Consider the following 23,965-nt stretch of genomic DNA (forward strand, 5'->3'; position numbering starts at 1 on the left):
TAGCCAGCAGAGAGCGTGGTTAACGTTGAGGTCAAAAGATGCCAGCCAGCATCAGCATAGGCAGAATAAAGACAATGGTTTTACAGCATTTGTTCAAATATATTGCAGAAGCAGACTCCTATTAATCTTTGTTAAATTTTAGCATTTGAATGCATTTAGATTGGCCATTTGCTCGTTAAAATAGTATTGAATAATAATGACAATTGACCTTTTGTTAAGCCTATTGTTCGACTGATGCATGCTGAATGCAAGTCCCATGCTTGGTAGCCTAGAATATTTTTTATGTATTGGGTCCAGGCGATTGCTCATGAAATACAAAACTTGACCAACATTAAGTTAATGCATCAAAGAACTACTATGATACAATGTATCCATTCGAGGTTATGTCTACAACTGGAACACAGTTTAGATGCCATATAAATATTGTGTTGTTGACATGATGAGCAGCTTGGTCAATTTCTTCTCTTTTTCTGCCCACCCCTCCAGACAACAACATACACCTTTGAGTAGAGGCGCGTCAGCGACACAACCGCGGACCAATAATTTGTCTGTTTGGTTACGGACAGAGAGCATGAGAGCTTGTCGGCGCCCAATCAGCGCTTTTGTATTGCCTGCCGGTGCCGGGGACTGACTGGTTGTTACTGGAGGAGTTACTGCAGCGCCCCAGGATCCCAAAGCCAAACCCGAAGCCAGTGGAACCTGCGGGGTGAAGGCGAGTCAGGTGAGACCGAGGATTTAGCCGCGGCCTATCTGAACTGAAGTTGAACTAAAAACCTCAATGCCCTGTTCATAGTTATTGATGTGATGAGATTCCAAGAGACTTGAGTGCGAGTGAAGTACTGTGTGAGATGTGTAGCAAAATAACGGTACACGGTTGCATAGTAGTTCTATTGGGTTAATAGTGATGGGCTTTGCCGTTATTCTTAGTAGGTACAGTAATAAGAGATCTGTCTAAAAAGCCGAATACACAGATTGTTAATTTAACGCTCCAGTGTTTTACGTTCTAGCGATAAATTATACAGCGCGCGGATCCTTTTGATACATACAATGTAGAGCGGAATTCGTTTTATTGTTTAATCTCGAGTCCCTTGGGGTTAACCTAGATTGGTTGGAGAAAAAAAAACTGCGTCTTCGTGGTGTCGTTATGAACAAAATGGTAATCTGAAACCTAGTATGGTTGTAATTTCAATGGTTAATATTGTATAGTTAACATTACTACGATCGATTTTATGAATCTGAATGATATTTGTTCCGCGAACTGGAGGCAAACGGAATGAAGTGTTGTGCATATGTCATACAATAAAATGAATTCAAAATGCATCAGCCATTTACGTAAGTGAAGACGTGTTCACCCTCTCAACTTGTTTCCTAGCCCTATGCAAATGGCCACCACAGTTGGCGATGACAAGTGGTATTGAAGGAATCAGTGAATGCATGTAGTGATATGAGTGGCAAACATATGATCGACAAGGATGTATTTTTATTTATTTTTCATTAATTGACTAATCCCATTAGGCCTTTGTCTAGCTATGTCATGTCAACTTTGTTTCTTTCGTGGAGTTTTCTGAAGGTTCATCACTCAACCTTTAAGTAGCAAGGCAATGTCAGTCTTCTCTCAGGCTATTTCTGTATGTCATTGACTTTTGAAAACCGATAGTTAACCAGGTTATATTTGCTGTGTGTGTAACAGTTTATTAATATAACTTTTTGTACCTATTTGATTGTTGTGACACAAACACAGAGGGACAATGTTTCACAGTTTGTGCAACCTTTTCCATCCCTGCAATAGATATTTTTTTTCCATCCTTGTAAACCACTTGCTCAAACAATATCTTACCATTTTCTGAGTCGAAACAGAGACTTTACCCAGCCTATTCAGTTACACAGAAGTATAGCACACTAAAATAAAACATCGATGATGAGCATATACAAATATTTTATTAATTTTGAATAATGATTTTGTTGGAGAACTTAGTTAACTTCTGCAGGTCAGGTGAACTTATGAAGACTCCTCTGGCAATTCTTCTCTTCAGAATATATTTTCTACCCTTAGGTGCTTAGTCTAGTCTATATTTGTGCATATCTGTCTTCTGTCTGCTATGATACATCTGTTGGGCTGCTTATCTCCATAAGTACATTGAACTTAAGTGTAATTATAGGAGCACAGCCTGGGTTGAACCGCTTTGGGACCCGAACAGGCAGCCCAAAACGTAATCTTAATGGGCAAGCCTTCAGTCTTTAGAGTTGATAGCTCACATCATCATCTGCAGAACATTTATGGGTGAATGTATTTTAGCTTTGTGAATATTATTAAAAAAAATTTACACCTGTGTTTGTATAATGACGTATGTGTACAAATGTCAATATGCTGTTTTTCTGTTCAGTGAATAGTAGATCAGATATAAAGGTGCCCTCTCCCACAGCCAGACCCGCACAACTTCCCTTGTTACTCCCCGTTCATAATGTGATATGTAAGATACAGGACCCCCACCCCCGCCCCACACACACACACGCACATACACAGGTCTACCTGTTTCACTTTTCATATGCCCTCTCTCTCTGTCTCTCTGTCTCTCTGTCCCCCCCCCCCCCCCCCCCCCCCTCTGTCTGACATCACTAAAGGCTTCACGTTAAGATGATTCCCTATCCTGAAGTTACAAACCGACCCCGACTGGCTTGCGTGTTTAGGCCACTGGTGCCACCTCAGGGGGGAACCAAACGGAGAGTGAATAGGGGATTCTCCTGTCCTTTTCGAGACGGGCCTAACTCTGGGCCATGCTATAGGTCTTATGTTTGTAGAGAGGACAGGCTCCATGGCCCAACTCTGAGTCATGTTATGGCCCAGGTCTTATGGTTGGAGACAGGATAGCCTTTACGGCTCATGCTTGTCTTTTCAGAATCCACTGCGTATTCTCTTACTGGATCAGTTTCATTAGAAATCAGTGACGGAAGTGTCAGGGAAATTCAGCATCTCCGCTGCACATACAACAGGCCATCTTGTCTGATATCTTCTCTGCTCCCCTACTCTGGCTCCCTTTGTTCCTTGCTCCCTCTTCCTTAGGCAACTGCAGAAATTAAATTGATTAGTGGTGCGGTCTATAAATAGACAGGCCATAGTTGCCATGGCAACTATGTGATAAGTGTTGTGTGATGAAGAACTGGGCCTCTAAGTGTTGTTGTAGTGCAATGGGAGCAGGAGAATGGGTTTGTTTGTCTGGATTATATTATGCTACAGGTGTGTGTATGACGCCAAACATTTTTGACGCAGACCATACTGACCTCTTGTCGCAGGCATTTTGTTGATACCGTTCGTTAACATAGGTACCTTTTACTATGAGTCGTGATGAAACCCTATGGGTTGCAGAACACATCCCATCACCAGCTGGGTCTTCATTGGTTCTCCCATTCCTTTTTAGTTTTCCACAGGATCCAGTTAACTATATAGATGGATTTAAGGCCCTCTTAATTATTTTTCTTTAAACACTGACTAATGGAAATAGGAAGAGGATCACCTTCATTAGGTTTGATAGTGTTTGATTCCTTCCTAATGGCCACACAGTAGTAGAGCTTAAGCCACCATGTTCTTAATGAATGGACCCTTACATGCAATTATGGCTTCCACAGCTTTGATTATAATGATAGGATTTTTGGATTACCCCATGGCCATTTTTTGGGCTTTATTCTGACGATGTATAATCCATTTAGTACAACATTATTTGGTCCTTTTTGGGCAATTATCTGAAGCAAGTCAGTTAGTGCTGTTGTAACATAACACATACACTATTTACAATGAGTAAGTAGGCTGTTTATTTTGCTGTATTCTCTGCGTTTCTTTAATATTCTTGTTTAGCTGGTATACTGATCATGTAGGAATGCTTTGATAAATTATCAATGCCTTTATTAACATTGTTAGTTTCTGTTGGCTTATTGACATTTGTGTTCCCATTGCAAAGAAGTGGCTGTATGTGAGAGGCGAGACATAGTGTTTCCAGGATTGAGCCTTGGGGTTCACCTTCATAAACCGTCAGTACTCAGCCTTTGTTCTCCCTTTATAATGGCCTTCTTCATATCAAGAAATCCTTGCACACATTTGCGTGTTACTTTAATACCCCACTGCTAATTACTTGTGAAATTGAGCTGTAGTCTTTGAGATGCATTTCACGTTTGTTTAACGTTGCTGCCAGTTGCCAGTTCAACCCTTCCCGCTATATGTTCTATACGGTTGTTAAAACAGAGAGCAAATCATTTTTTGCATTTTTTTCAGAACTTTGCTCAAGGTTTTCAAATGTAATGAGCTCCGGTTGGCATCATGGCTGATTCCTTTTTTTCCATTTGAGTGAACCTGCCTGCCGATGGGTTGTCAAATGTGGGGTTAATGGTCAGTGCTGCTGTATTTCTGACAGGACCATGTACAACCTTTTCTCTCACATTCACAGGTTAGGCTGACACAAGAGTGTGTTTCTAAAGCTGCAATGACTTCCACTAGTATCCTGTGAGGTTGAAGATGTAAATCACATCTTTCTTTGTAGCTTATTTCCCACCCACCACATACTTGGTCCTCCATAAATGACAACCCTTGGGACTATACTACTAACAATACAACGACATAACCCTTATTTGTAGCTCCTGTTCTCCCACTAGGGTCTTGCAAACACGAATACACAGCATATTTTTGTGATCAAAAAAGTTTCTTTTTTCCCTCCCCAGTATTTTTTAGGGGTGGATGGAGGGAAGTGGAGTCAGGAGAGGAAAGGGGGAGGGGGGCAGTGTTTATACGGGTGCTTTGTTGGCATCGCACAACTGTAGTAAAATGGAGGAGGGGTGGGGGTTGAGGAACGGGAACAAAGGAGCCTTATGTTGGCATGGTCTCTGAAATCCCAGCATGTGTATGTATGTATGTGTGTGTGTGGGTGCGTCCGCCTGTGTGTGTGTGTGTGTGTGTGTGTGTGTGTGTTTCTTTGCGGGTTTGGGAATGGCTGAAGAATACTGTACATCTATCTGAATGCCGTCGCCAGCGACTTTGGTCTGTCATGCAGGAAATCCTTGCAGTCTCCCTCTTTAGTCCCCATAATGTTTTTTTCTGAATGCCAATATTATCATTTAAAAAAGGAAAGAAAGTGGACGGTAAGACAGCCTTGTGCAGCACTGTATCTTTTATCAGGGATTGATGGTCCCTGAGAAGGTTTTTCTTTTGTCCAACCTCGGACACATAACTTTGCTGGGTGATGATTATGTAGCTTGGGGAAATGTGTGTGCTGACTGTCCTTCTCTGTAAGTATGCATGTATGTCTGGGCTTCTGCTGATCAGCCTCCTCTCCTTTACCATCCTTCCATCTTAACACCCTTCTTCTTCATCTCTTCCTCTCGCCGTATGGAGGCGTCTGACATGTGTTGTCTGGCTGCGGGCCCAGAGTGTCGTGCGTGCGCGTGTGCGTGCGCCTGTGTGCGTGCGCCTGTGTGCGCGCGTGCGTGCGTGCGTGCGCGCGTGTGTGTGTGTGTGTGTGTGTGTGTGTGTGTGTATAGCTATATGTGTGTTGGGGTTGGGCGGGGGTGGGAGGAGCCTCGAGTATGGTGGTTGGTTGCAGCTGAGGGATACAGTCATCATATTATATAAGGAGGAATAGGGACAGGGAAGGGGGGCAAGAGGTGCTGGGTAAAGATGGTCACATGTCCACACACACACACACACACACACACAGACAGGAAAACACATTTACCGTATGACAATTCTGATTGGTTTGTTAGAGCCACGTTTTGTTAGTACTTTCTCACTCTCTTTTCCTCTCTCCGTCTCTCCACAATTTTTTTATTTTTTTTTTAAAAAGGAAGTGGTAACTTCCATGACTCATGACTCTCTGGACCTTGGTACTGTTAACAAAGAGAAATCACTACATTTAAAAACAATACTGTGTGTGTGTGTGTGTGTGTGTACACAAGCACTACTATTTCTACCCAACAAGGCATTATGCTCTAATTATATCCAGTCCACCATCCTAGTCTCCTGCCAACCACCTCCCCCTGGCCAATCCTCATCGCCCTCCCACGGCTTAAAGCTTGTCATTGGTTGAAGATGCAGGGCAAACTAACTCCCTGGAGCACAACTTATATAGTCTGCCTTCCATTCTCTACCAACTGTCCTATGATTCAACTGAGTGTGTCAAATACAATCGGATTTGCACACACACGGAGACACACCGTTAATAAATTCAGAGCCTGATGCAGTACTTGACAAATGAACCATCCACCTTCTATGCGCTTGTTTAAGTCGTCATATCGTGTTGTAGTAGCACCTCCTAACACGCAGGGTACAGAATAGCCCTAGAGATACTGTGCCTAATGCCTAGAGCATGTTCTGTCCTGACTCCTGGGTCCATATGCCAATACAAACCCCCTCATTGAACCCACATTAGAGGGGAGTTCAGGGAGGATTTTCCCTCTCATTCACCTTTGGGGTTGATGGAAATTTGATCTTTATCTGATGAAAGTATAAACAGTAATAACTGGAGTTGTTAGGCATGCCCTTACCCATAGGATATTAGTGTGTGGTGCGTTTATATGGTGTGTTAACTGGCAACCAGTGTAGAAGTTGAGATTTTCTATCTTCACTTGAGAAGAGTTTTGTTGTTTTTGTTTTAATTAATAGACATTTGCAAATGTTATCAGGTTGCTTGTTAGAAGTGATTTGATGTTAGGACAAATAATCAATGCTAATATAGCCATGGTCCACATAAAAGAGAATTTATCCTTTTCATTTTTATATGTTGCCTATATCCCTGTCCCTCTTTCTTCATCCGTCCAGTCCGGTATGGAGCGGCTGAATGAGGAAGCAGTGCGACGAAGCCTGCTAAAGCGAGGCCTGGACTCCTCATCTGCAGGGGGCGCTACTAGCAGTGAGAGAGACGAGCTGCTTTCCAAACGCATAAAGATGGAGGGCCACCAGGCAATGGAGCGTCTTAAAATGCTGGCCTATCTGAAACGCAAGGACCTGGCCGGCCTGGACAGTGGAGGGCTGGGCGGGGTCTCGGGGGGTGGATCCCTTGGCGGTGAGGTCAAGGGTCATGGGTCATCCGGGGGAGGTGCCTATGAGGAGAAGACGAATGGCAGCCTCCGTGGCCAGGTTGCAGGAGCCCATGGCATGGCGGGAAAGAGCGGGAAGGAGAACATAGGCGAGGAGCCCGTAGATTTCAGCTCCCGGAGAGGGTAAGTGGTGGAGGTTGGAGGGGACAATAGAAATCACTCTTTGGATTTGGAATCCATCACTCAAAGTTGAACGTGTGTTCCTCCTCAGTGACGTGGACAGGGAGCGACAAACCCCCTCCCCGGACGTGATCGTCCTGTCGGACAATGAGGCGTCCAGTCCGAGAGGGCCCAGTCGGGGAGAAGAACGGCTGAGGCCACCCAACCTGGAGGTGTTTAAGGTGTGTGTGTAGGTCAGGTCTGCGTGTAAAGGTGGTGACCAGATCTCCCCACAAAGATTGTAAAACCAGACAAAAAGGGTTCCCACAAGTCTCCCATTGCTAAAATGGAATTCAAGTTTAGGCTTTAACTTGTAATTGGACATAACGTGAGAGATGGGGTTACTTTTATGTTTAGGCAAAGGTTAGGTTATTGTTTTTATGGTTTGGGTTGGGATTAGGGTTAGGTATAGAGAACATGGATATCTAGGTTTCCGGTCCCACAAGGAGAGAACCAGACATCCTCACAAGAACAGTGACACATGGAAAAACTAGGGAAGCGAGGACAGTGGCTGTTACTCATTTATTAAAAAAATATCCAGATTATTTTAGGCTTTGGAGTTAGGGTTAGAATTAAGGTATTGTGTTCAACTTTAGAGTTTGTTTTAGGGTGAAGGGCTACGGAAAATAGGATTTTAAACAGGAATACACAAAAATGTGTGTGTGTGTCTGTGTGCACCCTGCAGGGTAAGACTGGGGAGGAGAGGCAGAAGATGATCAGGGCTCTGAGAGAGGAGCTGAGACTGGAAGAGGCCAGGCTGGTCCTACTGAAGAAGCTGAGACAGAGCCAGATGCAGAAGGAGAACCTGGTTCAGAAGGTCAGTCAATCATCCACAGCCGTCTCATCCGTCCTCTATAATAATCTGCTTTAGACCCCTATTGTTTTATCCATGCCACACAGTCATCCTCTTCAGTCTGTCATTGTATTTGGTAAATTACACTCTTATTCTGTAGTCTCTATACTATTCAGCCACCACATTGGTCCCTTTCTCACACACACTCGTCCCCTGGAATCATCACTTACTCACAATTGAAAGTTTTCTTATTGAAGAAATATGATGGGCATACACTGATGGGCCAAACATTATGACCACCATCATGTGAAGCGAATAACGTTGATCGTCTCCTAACAAGGCATCATGTCCAGGTCTGGGTAGATTAGATGGTAAGGGAACAATCAGTTCTGGAAGTCAACGTGTTGGATGCAGGAGAAATAAGCAGGAGTACAGACCTGAGCGACTTTGACAAGGGCCAAATTGTTATGGCCAGAAGACTGGGTCAGAGCATCTCTGAGTCGACAAGGCTTGTGGGGTGAACCGGCAAGGCTGGTGGGGTGAACCGGCAAGGCTGGTGGGGTGAACCGGCAAGGCTGGTGGGGTGAAACGGCAAGGCTTGTGGAGTGAAACTGCAAGGCTGGTGGGTTGCTCACAGTCAGCAGTGGCGAAAGCCTCCTGACAGTGGTACCAGGATGGACAAACAGGTGACAAGGTGTTTAGGCGCCCAAGACTCATCGATAAAATAAAGGCTATCCGGTCTTGTCCTAAAGAACAGTCACAGAACATGTTAATGGTGGTTATGGGATGAATGTGTCACAACACACCTGGCATTGCACCCTGCTGCAAACTGGGCTGTGTAGCCACAGACCGGTCAGAGTGCCCACAATGACCCCACCGTCGACAAGTGAGTGTTGGGGCAGTGGAAGACAATCACCTGGTCCGATGAGTCCCGTTTTCATTTACATCACGTGGACAGCCGTGTACATGCGTTCCATTTACCTGGGGAGGTGATGGCACCAGGATGCACTGTGGGAAGAATACAAGACGATGGAGGGAGTGTGATGCCCTGGGCAAAGTCCTTCTAGGAAATCCTGGTTTTCATTCATGTGGATGTCAGTTTGACACGCGCCACCTACCAAAACATTGTTGCAGACCAGGTGCACCCCTTCATGGCAACGGTATTTCCTGATGGCAGTGACCTCTTTCAGCAGGATGATGCGCCCTGCCACACTGCACACATTATTCAAGACTGATTTGAGGAACATGATGAAGAGTTAGCGGTGTTGCCCTGGCCTCCAAATTCCCCAGATCTATATCCTACTGAGCATCTCTGTGATGTGCAGGACCAACAAGTCTGATCCACGGTGGCTCCACCTTGGAACTTACAGGACGAAGGGTCTGCGGCCAGATATGTCTTGGTGCCAGATACCACAGGACACCTCCAGACACCTTCTGGTAGAGTCCATGCCTCAGCAGGTTGGTTCAGTTTTGGAGGCACGCAGAGGACCAACCGCGTATTAGGCAGGTGGTCATAATGTTTGGCTCATCTGTGTAGCAATGGTAGCAATTTAATAGGAACCCTATGGAGATTATGTGGAAAGATTTAGAACAACGATGAAGATAAACCAGTATAGTTTACCTAACACTAGACCAATAAAATATTACATTTATTTCATGGCATTTGAATGTTACTGACAGTGCAAAACAGTCCATTCCAAACAGAGTGTCATACAGTAACTTATTGGAACCCCTGATAATGATATAGTTAAAAATATATTCAAATACTGAGCTATATTGTATACAAATTGTTTTATACTACACCAATGTTCCCTCAAATTACTTTGGGCAATGAGCACATTTCTGGTCTTGTAATCATGCGTTTAAAGATAACACTGGGATTGTACTGTTGAGTTACTTTGTTAGACAGTAGCTAGTGGGTCATTGTTGCTGTGGGAAGATAATGTAGGCCTGTCTGAGTGCCATACCAACAAAGACAATAGATTGAATCCCATAAAATGTAAACTCAGAAATAGCTATACATTTTTCTGTTACAGCCTACAGACGTTTTTAACACAGGCCCACATTCCAATAGAATTTTTTGTACATTGGGGTTGACAGTCAAAGAGCTGAATAGCTGATTGTGAATGGTGTTTTTTGGTTTGTATGATGCAAGAAAACGAGAAAATAAATGTATTGGTATGATCACCTTAAACTGGACTTCCACTGCTACGCCGATGACACTCCGATCTGCCTCGGCACTAAATCCCTCACCAACCCTCCTCTGTCTCATATTGAAACTTGCCTGGCTACAATAAACACCTGGCTGCAACAGAACTTCCTCAAGCTTAACGGTCACAAAACTGAACTTCTACTACTTGGTACAAAAACCACCCTAACCAAATCCGGCACCTTCACCCTCACTATTGATGACTCTGTTGTATCTCCATCCCCTCATGCACGCAACCTCAGTGTCATACTGGACTCCTCACTCAGCTTCCAACAACACATACCTTCGCCATACTGCCAAATCTTCCCAGTTCCGCGCTGCCGCTGAAACACTAACACATGCATTAATTTCTGCCCGTCTTGACTATTGCAATTCTCTCCTTTCTGTCATTAACACTTATTCTCTCCATAAACTACGACTAGTTCAAAACTCAGCTGCACGAACTCTCACACACACCAAATCCCGGCAGCACATCACCCCCATCCTACAAGAACTCCACTGGCTCCCAATCTCTAAATGCATTCACTTCAAAATTCTTCTTCTCACGTATAAAGCCCTCCACCAACTTGCTCCACCCTATCTCTCAGACCTTATTCCCCAATACCATTCCTCCAGGTCACTCCGCTCTGCCACTGCTGGCCTCCTTATCATCCCTCGATCCAAGCTGCGGAGCTTTGGAGACAGGGCTTTTTCACGGGCTGCTCCAAGACATTGGAATGCCCTGCCACAATTCATCCGTGACTCAAAATCTGTTGCCATCTTCATCCACCACCTCAAGTCTCATCTGTTCACACAAGCCTATCCCTAGCCCCAGCCCAATGTTGTTTATTTTGTTAGCTACCGTCTCATTGCTCTATCTGTAGTTGTTTATGTATGTATGGTAAAGCGTCTTTGGCTCTTTGAAAAGCGCTATATAAATTTCATGCATTATTATTATTATCATTATCATAAGCACCACTCTATATCATGAAACCCATCTCAAAATACTACACTGCCCCTATACTCATGGATTGGCTTTAACATAACTAGTGTTTTAACGGCTGGTTGAAATGTTGTTGACATAGTGTAGACATTTTCATACTCTTCTAGGAACTTCCCCATTGTTTAGCAATATTTAACCTTTAACTGGGTTATCAATGACATTAAACTAAATGGAGAATATGAAGGAATGTGCTGCATGTTTGACTCTGCGCTCCCATCAGGATCATGCCCAGATGTTGTTGGGAGTGCATACAGGCGCGTGGGGGCCAGACACACTACTAAGTCACATTATGAGTTGCTGTGATGAAATTCATGCAAGTTGGAACAGCCAAGTGATTTCAATTGTTTACCATGATTTTCGAGTTTGAATCCGGCCCTTAATCAGTTGGTGATTTTGGTTTCCATTGACCGTTGTTACGTCATTTGGTTCTCAACGAATTACACAATGTATAGTAAAGATTTTGATCTTTAATATATTTCCTTCATCGAGACCCAATGAACAATGACCCAAGAACTTTCTATAACATTGTTTGTGGTGGGATTAGTTTTTTAGCACAACCTAGATCCTTCTCTTACAGTCCAGACAATTTGGAGGCAGAGCTAGCTGTTTATAAATTGACAGACCACCGCAGTGGTCCATACTGCCAGTCGGTGCAACATTTAACTCCCAGTTGAACTGGTTGAAGTTCTCTGAATTAATTTTGAAACATCTTCTAAAAACCTGTGGTATGACGCCTTGTCATGCTTGTAACTAACTGTACATCAAATAAAGCCGCCATATATGTGAAATATACTAAATTGAAGGGAATAATGGGGGAAACTTTTGTGGTGCTTGTTCTTGTGAGCAGTTAATATGGCAGGTAAATCGTATTTAAATGTGTAGAATGGAGATCCGGATCTCTGACAAACTATGATAACTGTATGCTACTGCACTGTAGTAACTATGTTTTTCTACTATAATATCTATCATACAGCTTCTGCTTTCTAATTTATGACTATTGGTGTCTACATTTGCCATTTTCAACCTGTGTGGGGGATTGGTTATGAGGAGTAACATTTCGAACGTTTCTTTGCATAAAGGTTTGTGGTAGATTACGATAATAAATTAGTATTATTGTATATACATTTGCATTTTGGTAACTTAGCAGACTCTCCTATCCGGATCAGTTTACTAATTTAAGAGCAATACGGCTTATCTGTCTTGCTCAGGAACAGAATATCCGATTTTCTTCTTTTTAATTCTGAGATTTAATCTAGCAACCTTCAGTTACTGCTCAGATGCTCTTACCTCAAATGTGCTGCCCTGTGTTTAGCCTGTTCATCACCTCTGCCCACCCTGCCGCTCTCAGGTCCCTGTGGTCCAGAACACTGCGTCTGCTCTCCAGAGTGGTGCCGTCCATGGTGCTCAGAGCATGAGCAAGATGTCTGGCCGTCCTGGCCACCACACCCCAGAGCCCCAGAACCTACGCACTGCACAGGTGGGCTACAGCATTGGACAGGTGGGCTACAGTACTTGTTCTCTAAGGGGTCACTTTGGGCCTTTGGTTGAGCCCTATGTAATGGGGATGGGATTATGTTTTTGTATGAGAACCGTCTCTTAATGATGTTTCAATAATAGCACAGTGTTGCCACCCAGTGGTACGATGAGGCATTACCCTCTTAAATGTTGTCAGTGTGAGAAAAAAATGGGACCACCAATTCAACTCTTCATCTTTTTCCTCTGCTTTCCTCCGCTAGGGTCACTCAGTGATCAGGTCTGCCACCAACAGCTCCATGTCTCAGATGATGATGTCTCAGAGCAGGGTGATAGCACCAAACCCTGCCCAACTGCAGGGCCAGAGGCTGGCACAGCAGAAGCAGGGAGGCATGCGCTCCTCGACTGGCAGCTCCAACAATGCTGTGAGCTACCAGCAGGTAAACACCCGTTCCATTCTTGCTGTTGTGCATAATCATTAGTCCTGTGAAGAAAAAACTAAATGTTGATTATGGGATGATATATAATATTTTGTCAGGTAGTTCATCCCGGTATTGACTGAGTATGACAGCTGTCCTTATTGTTGCTTTGGTTTTGTTTGCCTGGCCTCGGTTTCCAACCGCTAAGTCAAAGGTAACGGTATTGGCATTTCATGGTCCATGTCCAAATCTTAATGCCCTTTGACATTGCATTGTTTTTAGCCCTGGGCTATTTTAGCTTTAGGCTAAGATAGATCCTGTGCTAGCTTAAACTGCGCTCACACAAGCATGTTAACGCTGGTCGAAGATTTTGCCTTGAGCTTTAGGATTCAGAATTGTATCATAGCCCTGGGCACACAAGCTCATTGCATTTTCTCTGCTTTAGTAAGTAAACACTGTGATCATTTCTCAAAAATCTGACAAAACTCATTCATCATCATTAGTTTCAGTGAGATATTCTCTCCTGTCACCTGTGGATAGCGTGCTGTGTCTTGCTTCTCTGTGTCAGGTGCCACACTATCTCATTAAAGGTAATACGATTATATAGTTCTCTCTTCCTGGCTAACTCTCTGTGACCAACGTGCTCTCACTAAACCACTGAACTGAATTCCATAACTTGTTAGGATCATCCACAGGGTTTTGTGGTGGAGGCTTTCATGCCTTTTGGAAGTCTCACAAAGTTGGTGTGACTCTGCAGAAGCAACTTACTAAATGGGTCAACAATTTTTAGGAGCGCAAAGACCTAGAGTCTATTTAATCAACGTTGTTGGAACTATAGCCTGTCCTGAATATACTTTATGTAGTGGTCTGGGGAAAACATTGTTTGATGTGACTCGTCAAATTAAACATTAATTTGGCCTATTATGAATGCCAAAGAAACACTGCACACACAGTAACTGCCAATTCAAGCAGTTTATTAGTAATCAAAGTTAAATACTTAAAGAAGCTCTATCTTGGCACACTTATATGCAGCTATACAATCTTTTCACCAGCACAGTATATCCATCTCTTTTATCAATACGTTATAATATTTATATTATCTTTTATATAAAGTTGTTTGAGCAAACACCTCAATTTCCTGGGGTTTGCTTGGAAATTTGCACTCTTTCCTTTCATGTTCAAAATGTATAAATAATAACTGCTGCATTGCATTTTTTTGGTGCATACACCTTTGATAAATGAGGCCCATAGTTTGTACAGGTTCTTCTTTCACTGTTACTGGTTTTGGGGTTTTGTTAATCTCCAACCCTAGCCTTTAGCCCTCTTGATAATGTATTGCAGATGACAAATACCACATGACAAAAACAAATAGCAGGAGATCAGATGTAAGCTATTTCAGTGTGAATTTCCTGCTCCGATATAATTCTAACTTATTTTTTCAGCTTTATGTTGTAGATTTGGGTATTTATTTAAAAAAATATATTTTAAACGAAGAGCGGCATCCAAATGAGTAAGCTCTATTAAGTGAATGTTGTCACCAACTCTGAGAGACTACAGAAATGTAGAAACATTCTCATATTGACATGCTGTGAATTTTTGCTTTGTTTTTATACTAAAACATAAAAGGTTAGCTTTTGGCAAAAGTGTATATGTGTAGTGTATATTTGGGTGAACATTCCCTTTCGTTTTAAAAAAGAAATTAAAATGTAGTCAATAGAAGATTATTTGTTGTGAATATGGAAATTGTATAGCCAAAGCTTGCTACATCCTCATATAGCCTCCAAACATAATTACAATTTTAATTTTGAAATCATTTATATTCTTTGAACCATAGCCCTGTCTATGAATTCGAGAGTGGTTACATTTCTCCAGGCCTAAGCTCTTGACCAAAACAGATTTTATAGTTTAATTAAGGTCCCTTTAATTAGTCTAGTGGTTGTGTAATTTGATTTGGGTGGTGTTGCCTGTTATTTTAACAAAAAACAAATGTTCCTACTAAACAAGTTTGGATACCAGTCATGGAGGATCAATATCATTTGCTTAACTCTTAGATTCTAGGTCATTTTAAAGGCCTCTTTTGGCAGACAATTGTAGATTTTTAGTAGATAATTGTAGATTCCCACGCTGTCAGGGTAAAATGTGACTTTTACACTTCTGAATGACCTGTCCAGCTGGTTCTCTGCGTGTAATTCCAGTCCTTCCCCCAGCAGGTGTCAGCATCCCAGCGCTCTGGTTCCTCCTCCGCTGCCTCTTCGGCCATCTACATGAATCTGGCCCACATGCAAGCCTCCGGAGCGGGGGGCGTGAGTGGCGTGTCAGGGGTGGGAGCAGTCAGCCCCTCAGCCAACCACAGCCCAGGTGGGGCATCGCTGGGCTCCTCCATGGCAGACACAGCCAGCAGCCAAGCGGCCGCCAAGTTAGCCCTGAGGAAGCAGCTGGAGAAGACCCTGCTGGAGATCCCGCCTCCCAAGCCCCCCGCGCCGCTCCTCCACTTCCTGCCGTCAGCGGCCAACAGCGAGTTCATCTACATGGTTGGTCTTGAGGAGGTGGTGCAGAGCGTCATTGACAGCCAGGGTGAGGAGAGGATCTGAAATGATTTTGTTCTTTCCAATTTTAATAATTCATGGTACAGGAGGCCCACACACCAATTAACCAATAACGACCCATTAACCAATTAACGTTATCAGATAAGTTGCTTTGGAAATATTAGGCCCCTCCTCACTCAACCCCCTCTGGCTCTCTCTTTAGGTAAACTCCGTTTGCCCTGCTCCATGGAGCCCTTCTCCTGTGCTCAGTGCAGGACAGACTTCACCCCTCACTGGAAACAGGAGAAGGGCGGGCGCATCCTCTGCGAGACCTGTATGTCTTCCAATCAGAAAAAGGCCCTGAAGGCCGAGCACACCAACAGGCTGAAGAATGCCTTTGTCAAGGCTCTACAGCAGGAGCAGGTAGGCTCACCGTGGGCTCCCCGTCGCTCTGCTCTGGCCACCATTGTTAACAGTGTGAATGAATGAGTGGGTGGGTGTTGGTAACAATCCTTTACTCAATGTGTCGCAGGAGATTGAGCAGCGAATCCAGTTGCAAGCCGCGCTGGCCACTAGTTCGGCTCAGACTGTCCCCAGCGTCAGTAAGGCAGAGTCTATGAGCAGACACCACTCACATCGACAGGTAGGTCTGGCACCAATGGTACGATCAACCCACCGAGACGGCAATGTTCATGGAAACTGATCAAATATACGGCTGCAGTAATGGATACGATGACGAAAATGTTATTACAAAGATAGATGATCTATTCACTAAAATAATGCTCATAAATCATATGATACTCTGTATTTACAAGATTTTGTTAGTTTTCGGGTACAGCTTTCATAGACGGGGTAAAGAGTATGATGGTTGTGTTGACGTCACCCCTAATACGTGTTCACTGACTACCACCGCTAATTTCTGTATGCTAGCTAAGCTACCAACTTATAGGAACGGGAGGATGCATTTAGCAGTCTCTTAAATGCAACCTCCCGTTCCTATATCAGAAAAGGCCATCATTCAAATGTTACACAGTAGGGGGAAAAAACTATAATAAAAATGTACATTTTGAACCAGAGCTTTTGAATGTGCGCCGGTGACAGCGTCCCCGTTCCCCGCCATCCTGCATTCCACCGACTTCTTTACTGCATCCATTGTAGCTCCGTTACGCTGTCAGCATTTGAATTTGACCGCCACCTGTGCAGTGCTTGCTTTCCTTTTTCTCTAGTTACAAATTGTTTATTGGAGCGAGTTTGCGTTGTCAATACGTGTCATTGTTGTGCTCTCCAACCTTCTGCCTGGATTGAGCTTGCAGATGACCGGGCTGCCACATGGAGTCTCTGGAGCATGACTCAAGGCAATCATATTTGATAACTTACCCCCACAGACCCAGACGGCGCTGGCCAGTTGCAAAACCCTCCATTGGAATCGCATTGCTTTTTTTCTTTTTTTTAGAGTCCTTAAATTATGTTAATTCACACCCTATGAAAACAGGCAAACTATGTCTGGTAAGAGGGGGATTTTTAAGTGGTCAGGGAATGCCCGGTGCTACGTTCATACTTCCCCAACTGTCAAAAACCCCTCCCCTCGGTGAGGATGTCACGGGCTGACGGATGGACTTTCTGACTTGTGGATGTGTCCTCCAGGCACCGCAGCCCCAGGTGACCCAATCCCAAGCCTCCCTTCAACGTGGCCTGTCCAGCTCGGCTCGGGGTGTCCTGTCCAACTTCGCCCAGGCCTCTCAGCTCTCAGTGGCCAGCAGCCTGCTGGGCATGACTGGCAAACGCAGTGGACAGGTGGGCGGTGGCGGGCATAGCCGCGCACAACAGCAACAGCAGCAGCATCACGACAGCCGCCGCCAGCTCTACGGCATCCCTGGTGAGTACACAGAGCGGTGGGAGGGGGAGGCTCACCGGTGGGGACTTCAGCGCAGTACCTCAGTAAAACTCTTACTTCCATTGTCATGTACTCAGTTTAAAGTAGCCCTCTTGAGCGGTGACTCGAGGTATAGTTGAAAGGTATCCAGTAAGAGGGGAATTCTGCACCTTGAAATGTTTTCGAACGTGGTCTCAAAATAGCATAATTTCGAGGTGCTCCGTGTAGCGCTGGGGTTAGGTCACAAATATTAACAAGTATTGCACATTTTTATGCATCGCACATTGGTTTTGAGAAAAAGATGACTCGGAACGAAGGTGGAAAGAAATTGTAATCGTAAAAAGAAGCGAACGTGAAATGAATGAAGACAATCGGACGCGAAAATCTATTTAATTATTTGAACATACACCTTTACCACATTTGAATCTATTTTTTTCATATGATTGAATTTCGTTTTTTCATACTATGAAATATTTCAGTTACGTTTTTCTTACGATCAATACATTTGAGCTCAGTTTGGCTCCATACAATCTTTATGGTCTTTTGCAAACTTCAGCCTGGCTCTTCTTTGCTTCTAATTAATGAAGGTCTTTTTTCTAGCTTTGCACGACTTCAGGCCTGACCTTAGGAGCCTGTTTCGAACCGTCCTCGCCATGCACTTCACCCCAGCTGCTGTTTGCCATTCTTTTTTTAGGTCACTTGATGTCATTCTATGGTTGTTGAGTGACATTCGAATGAGTTGACGGTCGTCTCAGTCAGTGGACAGTCGTTTTTGCCCTCTGTCAGTCTGTAGCTTTGTTGTCCCCAGTGTCTGTTGCTTGACCTTCGCCATCTTTGACATTTTCTAGATGGAAGCAGCCTGATGCTCACTGAATCCCTCTGCCAGTAAAGCCAGAATTGAACCCTTCTTTTCCTCAATCAAAGCTTTTCTTTACAACTCTTATGTCATACTGAATAGGTATTTTTTATTCAAATTACCTTTGAGGTACTATTTGCACAGTTTTTGCCATCCAAGCTGGTCCTATTGCAAGAGGATAGTAAATAAACACAGCACTGGTTTTTATACTTTTCCTCTTTAATTTGATCTGGTTCAGGTAATCACCTAATCAGTACCTCATTAAGTAAAATGAGGTGTGCCTGTGTTGGAATTTTACAGACACTGGAATGGAATGGCTGCCATACATGTAGAGATGCTGATTTAAGAAAAATTTGGAGTGGTCTCTTAATTTTTTTCAGAGCTGTATGTATATATTAGTTGGCTGTTTATATAGTTTATATAACAGTAGGGACTTTGATTTTTACAGAATAAAAAAGTTAATTTGCTTATTTCAAACAGCTTGGGTAAGAGTACAGAATAGGACTAGTTCCTCCAGAAACGTAGGTCGTTAATGTATGTGACATTGTGACTCTCCCTATCCAGGGGTGAATATCGCCTACCTGAACCAAGGCAGTGTGGGGGGCCACAAAGGAGCCAGCCTGGCCGACCGTCAGAGGGAGTATCTGCTGGACATGATCCCGCCTCGCTCCATATCTCAGTCCATCAGTGGACAGAAATAAACCCCTCAGCCTGCCCAGATGCAATACCAAGACCCTAACCCCTACCCCACACCGCACTCCAACCCCCATCGCATGCAGTGCCTGTTAGTGTGCCTACCAAACTAACCTATATGAAGAACACAATCAAGTCAAAAAAGGCCACCGAACTTGAACCTGAAAGGACTTTTCATTTAAATGTGTGATGCAAACCCCTTTGAATTCCTCTTGTTATTACTATGGTCATTAGTGCTATGGATTTTGTTACTACATCACTGCTGCCAGTCGTCAGCGTGCCCGTCTTTCTGGGGAGCCCCTGTGTTTATATGCTGGTGGCTCTGGGGAACCCCTGTGTTTATATGCTGGTGGCGCTGTCCTGAGTGTTTTTTGTTTTTTTGGTATTTGTGTCCTTGTTTTCAAAGCAATATTTTGTCTTGATTGAGCTTTCCTTGACTTGGACTCAAGTCTTTATGTCTGGAATTACCAAACAATCTTTTTGAGAACTACACCACTGTCTCAAGTCCCTGATCTGTCTGTGATTTCTTATTTCAGCCTTCAAGCTGTCTTTTTTTTATGTTTGGTTGTGACTTTTTGGTGGGGAAATTCTGGATTCTCTCTGAGAATCCACAGACAGACCAGCCATACCTTTGTTTTAAAAAGGTGATTGTGACGGTTAAACTTTGACCTGAATCTCTAAAGCCTTTGAGCTTGAGCTTTACGATTTGTGGAGGGGAAATAGGATGTTTAACACCTTGTAGTTGTCCAAACCAATGCTCCTCTGCCTGCTGAAACAAGCGTGGATGCATCACAGGGACGGCCGAATGCACCAGACCTGGTTGGACTGGGTTGGGATCCTGGCTTCTTGGATCGGACGCGCAGCTTCAAGAAAGACTACTCCCATTGGAAACAACGGCATTGAAATTGAACACAAAGCAGGATTCTTCACCTTATAATTTGTGGCCGTTGACGACAGAGGTGATGAGTCAGAGTCAGTATCCTGAAGGATATTTAGTTGATTGACTGGGAGGCTATGTAGTGGGATTTGATTGGTTGGAAGATTATGTGCACGTATTTCACTGTGCGGGAGACCACATATATTGAATTTGCTGAGAGATCAGATGGAACAAGATTTTTATTTAATCGGAGAGCATACAGGTATTGGATTGGATGTGAGGGATCGTCCCTAGACTCAACAATGAATGGGTATTCCATAGGACCATGCGTTCCAACGATCTGGGGGGGGGAATGGGGGTCGGGGCATAGGGGTTGATCCCTTTTATCCACTTTTTTGTCTCTAACTTCATAGGATTTGTTATTGCTCACTCTACTCTGACTGTCAAAGTTATGGATTCAGTTTAGATGACATTTTAAGACTTCTTGAACTTTCTAATGTCTACATTATTCCCCATGATGTCTGGGAGAGTGGCTAGCTAGCTCTTAGCTATAAGCCTAGCCTGCTTTAAGCTATTTAGATTTTTGGTGTCTTCTGAAGTGGTAGCGTATCTAAAAGGTACTTAGCCCAGAAGACAATAAATAATACAGTATGACAAATGCAACTATTAAATATTTACATAAATCAAACAGTTATTTAGAAATGAACATTTATAGGATATAGGTTATGGGTTATGGCAATGCACTGGACTGTACATGCAGAGCACTTAAGTACAGATCCAGGAATCCAGGGTGAACTGATTATTGACATGCTCCATCTCCTATTAATTATGCTTCTAGTTCAGATAATGAAAAAATCTTGAATTATTTAGGGGTCAGTTTAAAAGTAAGAAATACTGGTGCATCTGTGTTAAAGCCGCAGACAATATTCATTCCTATGTATTTATTTTCCTGCAATCTAAGTTGCCCTCTTATACCCTGCAGTTTTAAAGTGTTTAAAAAACCTATCGCCCGAGAACAGTGGCTTACCTTTTGCCCTTTTTAGAAACTTGAAAAGCAGGTGCAATATTTTGAGACACAGGGAGGATAAAGCTCATAAGAGTGTTTGTGCTGAATGTTACTCTTTTAATCCATGAAGTATCCCTGACTATTAGTTGGGTAGCCTTACACCCACAGTAGCTCTGTTTGTAAGAGTCATTGGATCCAGATGAAATGGATGTTGTATTAGATGTGTTCAGTAAGCACAAAACTGGAGCAAATGTTTTAAACAGAGGTCATACTACCTGCAATTGTCCTGTAACGGCACTCTGTTGTCTGTTTAAAACCCTTTCCTGCCATTTGTGCCCAATGAACACGACCCAAGGTCTGCTGTAGTCCACAAACCCAACAAATCGTAGTCATTCTGTGATGGACGGCATTCTATGGGTGGTTTTTATTGACATTTTTGCCTAACTGTTATTTGACAGTTATCATTTTCCTCTTTGTATGTAAGCGTTATACACTTAATTCATCAATCTTTCTCAAACTATGCCAGAATTACCCAGAACATTGTTTTACGGAACATAGTAAAGAACAAAAAAAGTGAAAATATCATTTTTGGATGTCATTTTTGTAAGCTTTCAGTCATTAAAAAAGCTTTTGTTAACCTGTCAATCCAATATAATTTGAATTTCTTTGGTGAAAAAATAAGAAAATATGTAATTCTTAAAAAAAATGAAATTGTCAGGTAATATTATCTTGAACAGATGTAGTAATAATAATGACCTATTGTATATATGCTTTTCTCCTTTGTGGAATAAGACACATGAATTCAAAGTGGGTATACATTGTATAGAAAAACAAACAAAAGCCATGGATATTGTGAAGCTTGTCATTTTGTTTATTGATCACCGTGTATTCCTGTGCCACAAATGTGCAAAAATGTGTGGGAGTTATGATTCTACCTTTTCTATTTACTATCAAATGCATTCTATACTTTCTATATCTTGTTTTCTAGTACTTCAAGGCAGTATGGTTATTGTTATGGAGAGTTGTTTGCTCTATCCCAGCACCACTTTGTCTATACATTTATATGTGCTCGCTGTTATTACATGCTTTACTTTCAGCAGCATTGATGTTCAGTTAGCCAATAGTAGTTGTTGTTGTTGTTGTTACTATTATTATTACTATTGTTGTTATTATAATAATAATTGACATTATTGTACACTTTTTTTTTTCTTTTTTTTTTTACTTCTGGAACATTTTTTGCAAGGCTTGGGGTAGATCAAACAACTGGAATGGGACATGTTAAGATTTTTTTCTCCTAGTATATATTTTCAAGGTAAAGGCAGTGCATGGTTCACATAAGAGACTCCATAATATGAACTACAAGCTGTGTGTTTAAAATACACAGTCATAACCGTTAAGCGAGTCTTTATACACCTTTAAAAGGTGTCTTTGAGGGGGTATATGATGTTGTCAAACAGAGCTTGAAATACACTCAACAACCAACAACAAACGCAATATTGTTACAAATGGCTCAGTATGGCTTGTATCATATTCTGTCAATAAAGTTTAAGCGACGTTTTCAAGTTTTTGATGTGGTCAAATTATGATGTGGTCTATGAGGGCCTTTATTATGTAATGGCAACATAATGTACAACATTGGAATATTACGCTCATAGATATTTGAATAAATAAAGGGAATAAATGCTAGTGTTTTTTGTGCTGTGGTTGTGTGTCCGACTGGAGCACCTATTTAAGACCCCCATGCGGGTGATATTTGAGCAATTCTAAAAACCTATCATAAATGTCTTACTAACGGGTGTAACGATGCCTTGTTGACGTTAGCATGATACCTGCATTTTACACAAATAGACTGTCAAGCGGTCTGGGCTATTGCTTTCTGTACACGTAGCACTGTAGTTTGAATTCCCCTATAAACTAAGCTTGATTGGAGGGAAACCCTTGAATAACCCACCATATTATTTGATTTGTACTCACTACTATGTTAAGTGATCAATATCACAGGTTCTTTACTCCACCCTCAGTGAAATAATGATTGGAAACTAAAGGCTACATTGGCACTGTGATGAATGCAAGTGCCTCCTCCTCAGTTGTAATGATCCACTCTATATTTGGCATTCTGCATGTTATGAAGGACACAAAACTCCACTCACCTGACTGTTGATGTGATGGAACTCAGCCCAGTTCTTATGAGGATGCGTCCGCAGACCACACTGTCTCGTTACCAGTATTGTGCGAAAATGGCAGAACTCTGTTCTGTTTTTATCATTTCCAACATTGTTTGCTGTTCACTGACCAATAACCAGTTGCAGTTTCTGCAATTTTGGGAGAAAACTCCCTGACAAAGTTCAACCTTCATTAACCAGTGTGCATCTGTGATGTCTGTGGTTAATCACATTTTTGTGATTACTTTTATTTATTCTGTGTTGGCCTGTATGCCACAGTACAGACCCGATAATTTGACCTTGTCCACCACAAGGTGAGTGTTAACACCCAGTCTTTCCAGTTCTTTTGCAGTCAGTGATAATCTATTTTTTATTTAACCAGGCAAGTCAGTTAAAACAAATTATTATTTACAGCCAAGGCCTGGCATGAGGAAAACATCCTCGTGAGGGAAGGACACAAGGGAATTAAGGGGTACGTAAACCTCCTCCTGTGTGTCACTCCAAACACCTGGATGATGTGTGCATGGCATATCCATATGTATGAGATTCTTCTGGACGTGCTTTGTTACTGAGGATATTCCAAAAAGGTTACTTGTTGAAACTATACATTCCTTAGTGTGTTATAAAGCAGTCTGATGGGTCAGACTGAGTCTTTAGGATCCAATTCTCTGGTTTGAGCAACTTTATGGCAGACAAACCTAACACTGGGCTAATCTGGCCTGATACAACAAACACTGAGTGTTTTACTATGTTCCCTAAGTGCTCTCAAGTGCTGTTGAATAGAATTATTGTGTTGCTTGGTCTACACATCCTTTGTCACTCAGCTGATGGGTCTCTGGTGTAGAGACTGGTGGCGATGGC

At 42.8% G+C, this 23,965-nt stretch overlaps 1 protein-coding gene across 3 annotated transcripts; it reads left to right on the forward strand.

Annotated features, from left to right (window-relative positions):
* The first annotated feature begins 503 nt into the window (after positions 1–503).
* LOC105031058 (transcriptional repressor p66-beta) lies at positions 504–22,504 on the forward strand. Of its 3 annotated transcripts, none has more exons than XM_010905263.3 (11): positions 504–721; positions 6,800–7,200; positions 7,289–7,418; positions 7,922–8,053; positions 12,569–12,697; positions 12,957–13,133; positions 15,320–15,686; positions 15,861–16,060; positions 16,170–16,280; positions 17,282–17,513; positions 18,931–22,504. In XM_010905263.3, exons 2-11 carry the CDS (start codon positions 6,806–6,808, stop codon positions 19,065–19,067), a joined length of 2,010 nt encoding a protein of 669 aa, XP_010903565.2. In that variant the 5' UTR covers positions 504–721; positions 6,800–6,805; the 3' UTR covers positions 19,068–22,504. The 3 variants fall into 3 exon arrangements, with proteins under 3 accessions (XP_010903565.2, XP_010903563.2, XP_010903564.2); XM_010905261.4 differs by having other exon boundaries at positions 505–721; positions 12,569–12,718; XM_010905262.4 differs by having other exon boundaries at positions 505–721; positions 12,569–12,718; positions 15,323–15,686.
* Positions 22,505–23,965: the final 1,461 nt, after the last annotated feature.

The sequence above is a fragment of the Esox lucius genome, chromosome 20, assembly GCF_011004845.1.
Source record: "Esox lucius isolate fEsoLuc1 chromosome 20, fEsoLuc1.pri, whole genome shotgun sequence".
In the NCBI taxonomy this organism is placed as follows: domain Eukaryota; kingdom Metazoa; phylum Chordata; class Actinopteri; order Esociformes; family Esocidae; genus Esox; species Esox lucius.

Coding starts and splice junctions, on each gene's coding strand:
- LOC105031058 (XM_010905261.4), top strand. CDS start 6,806: ATGGAGCGGCTGAATGAGGAAGCAGTGCGACGAAGCCTGCTAAAGCGA. Junction 7,419..7,921: donor CCAACCTGGAGGTGTTTAAG/GTGTGTGTGTAG, acceptor TGCACCCTGCAG/GGTAAGACTGGGGAGGAGAG. Junction 16,061..16,169: donor AGGCTCTACAGCAGGAGCAG/GTAGGCTCACCG, acceptor AATGTGTCGCAG/GAGATTGAGCAGCGAATCCA.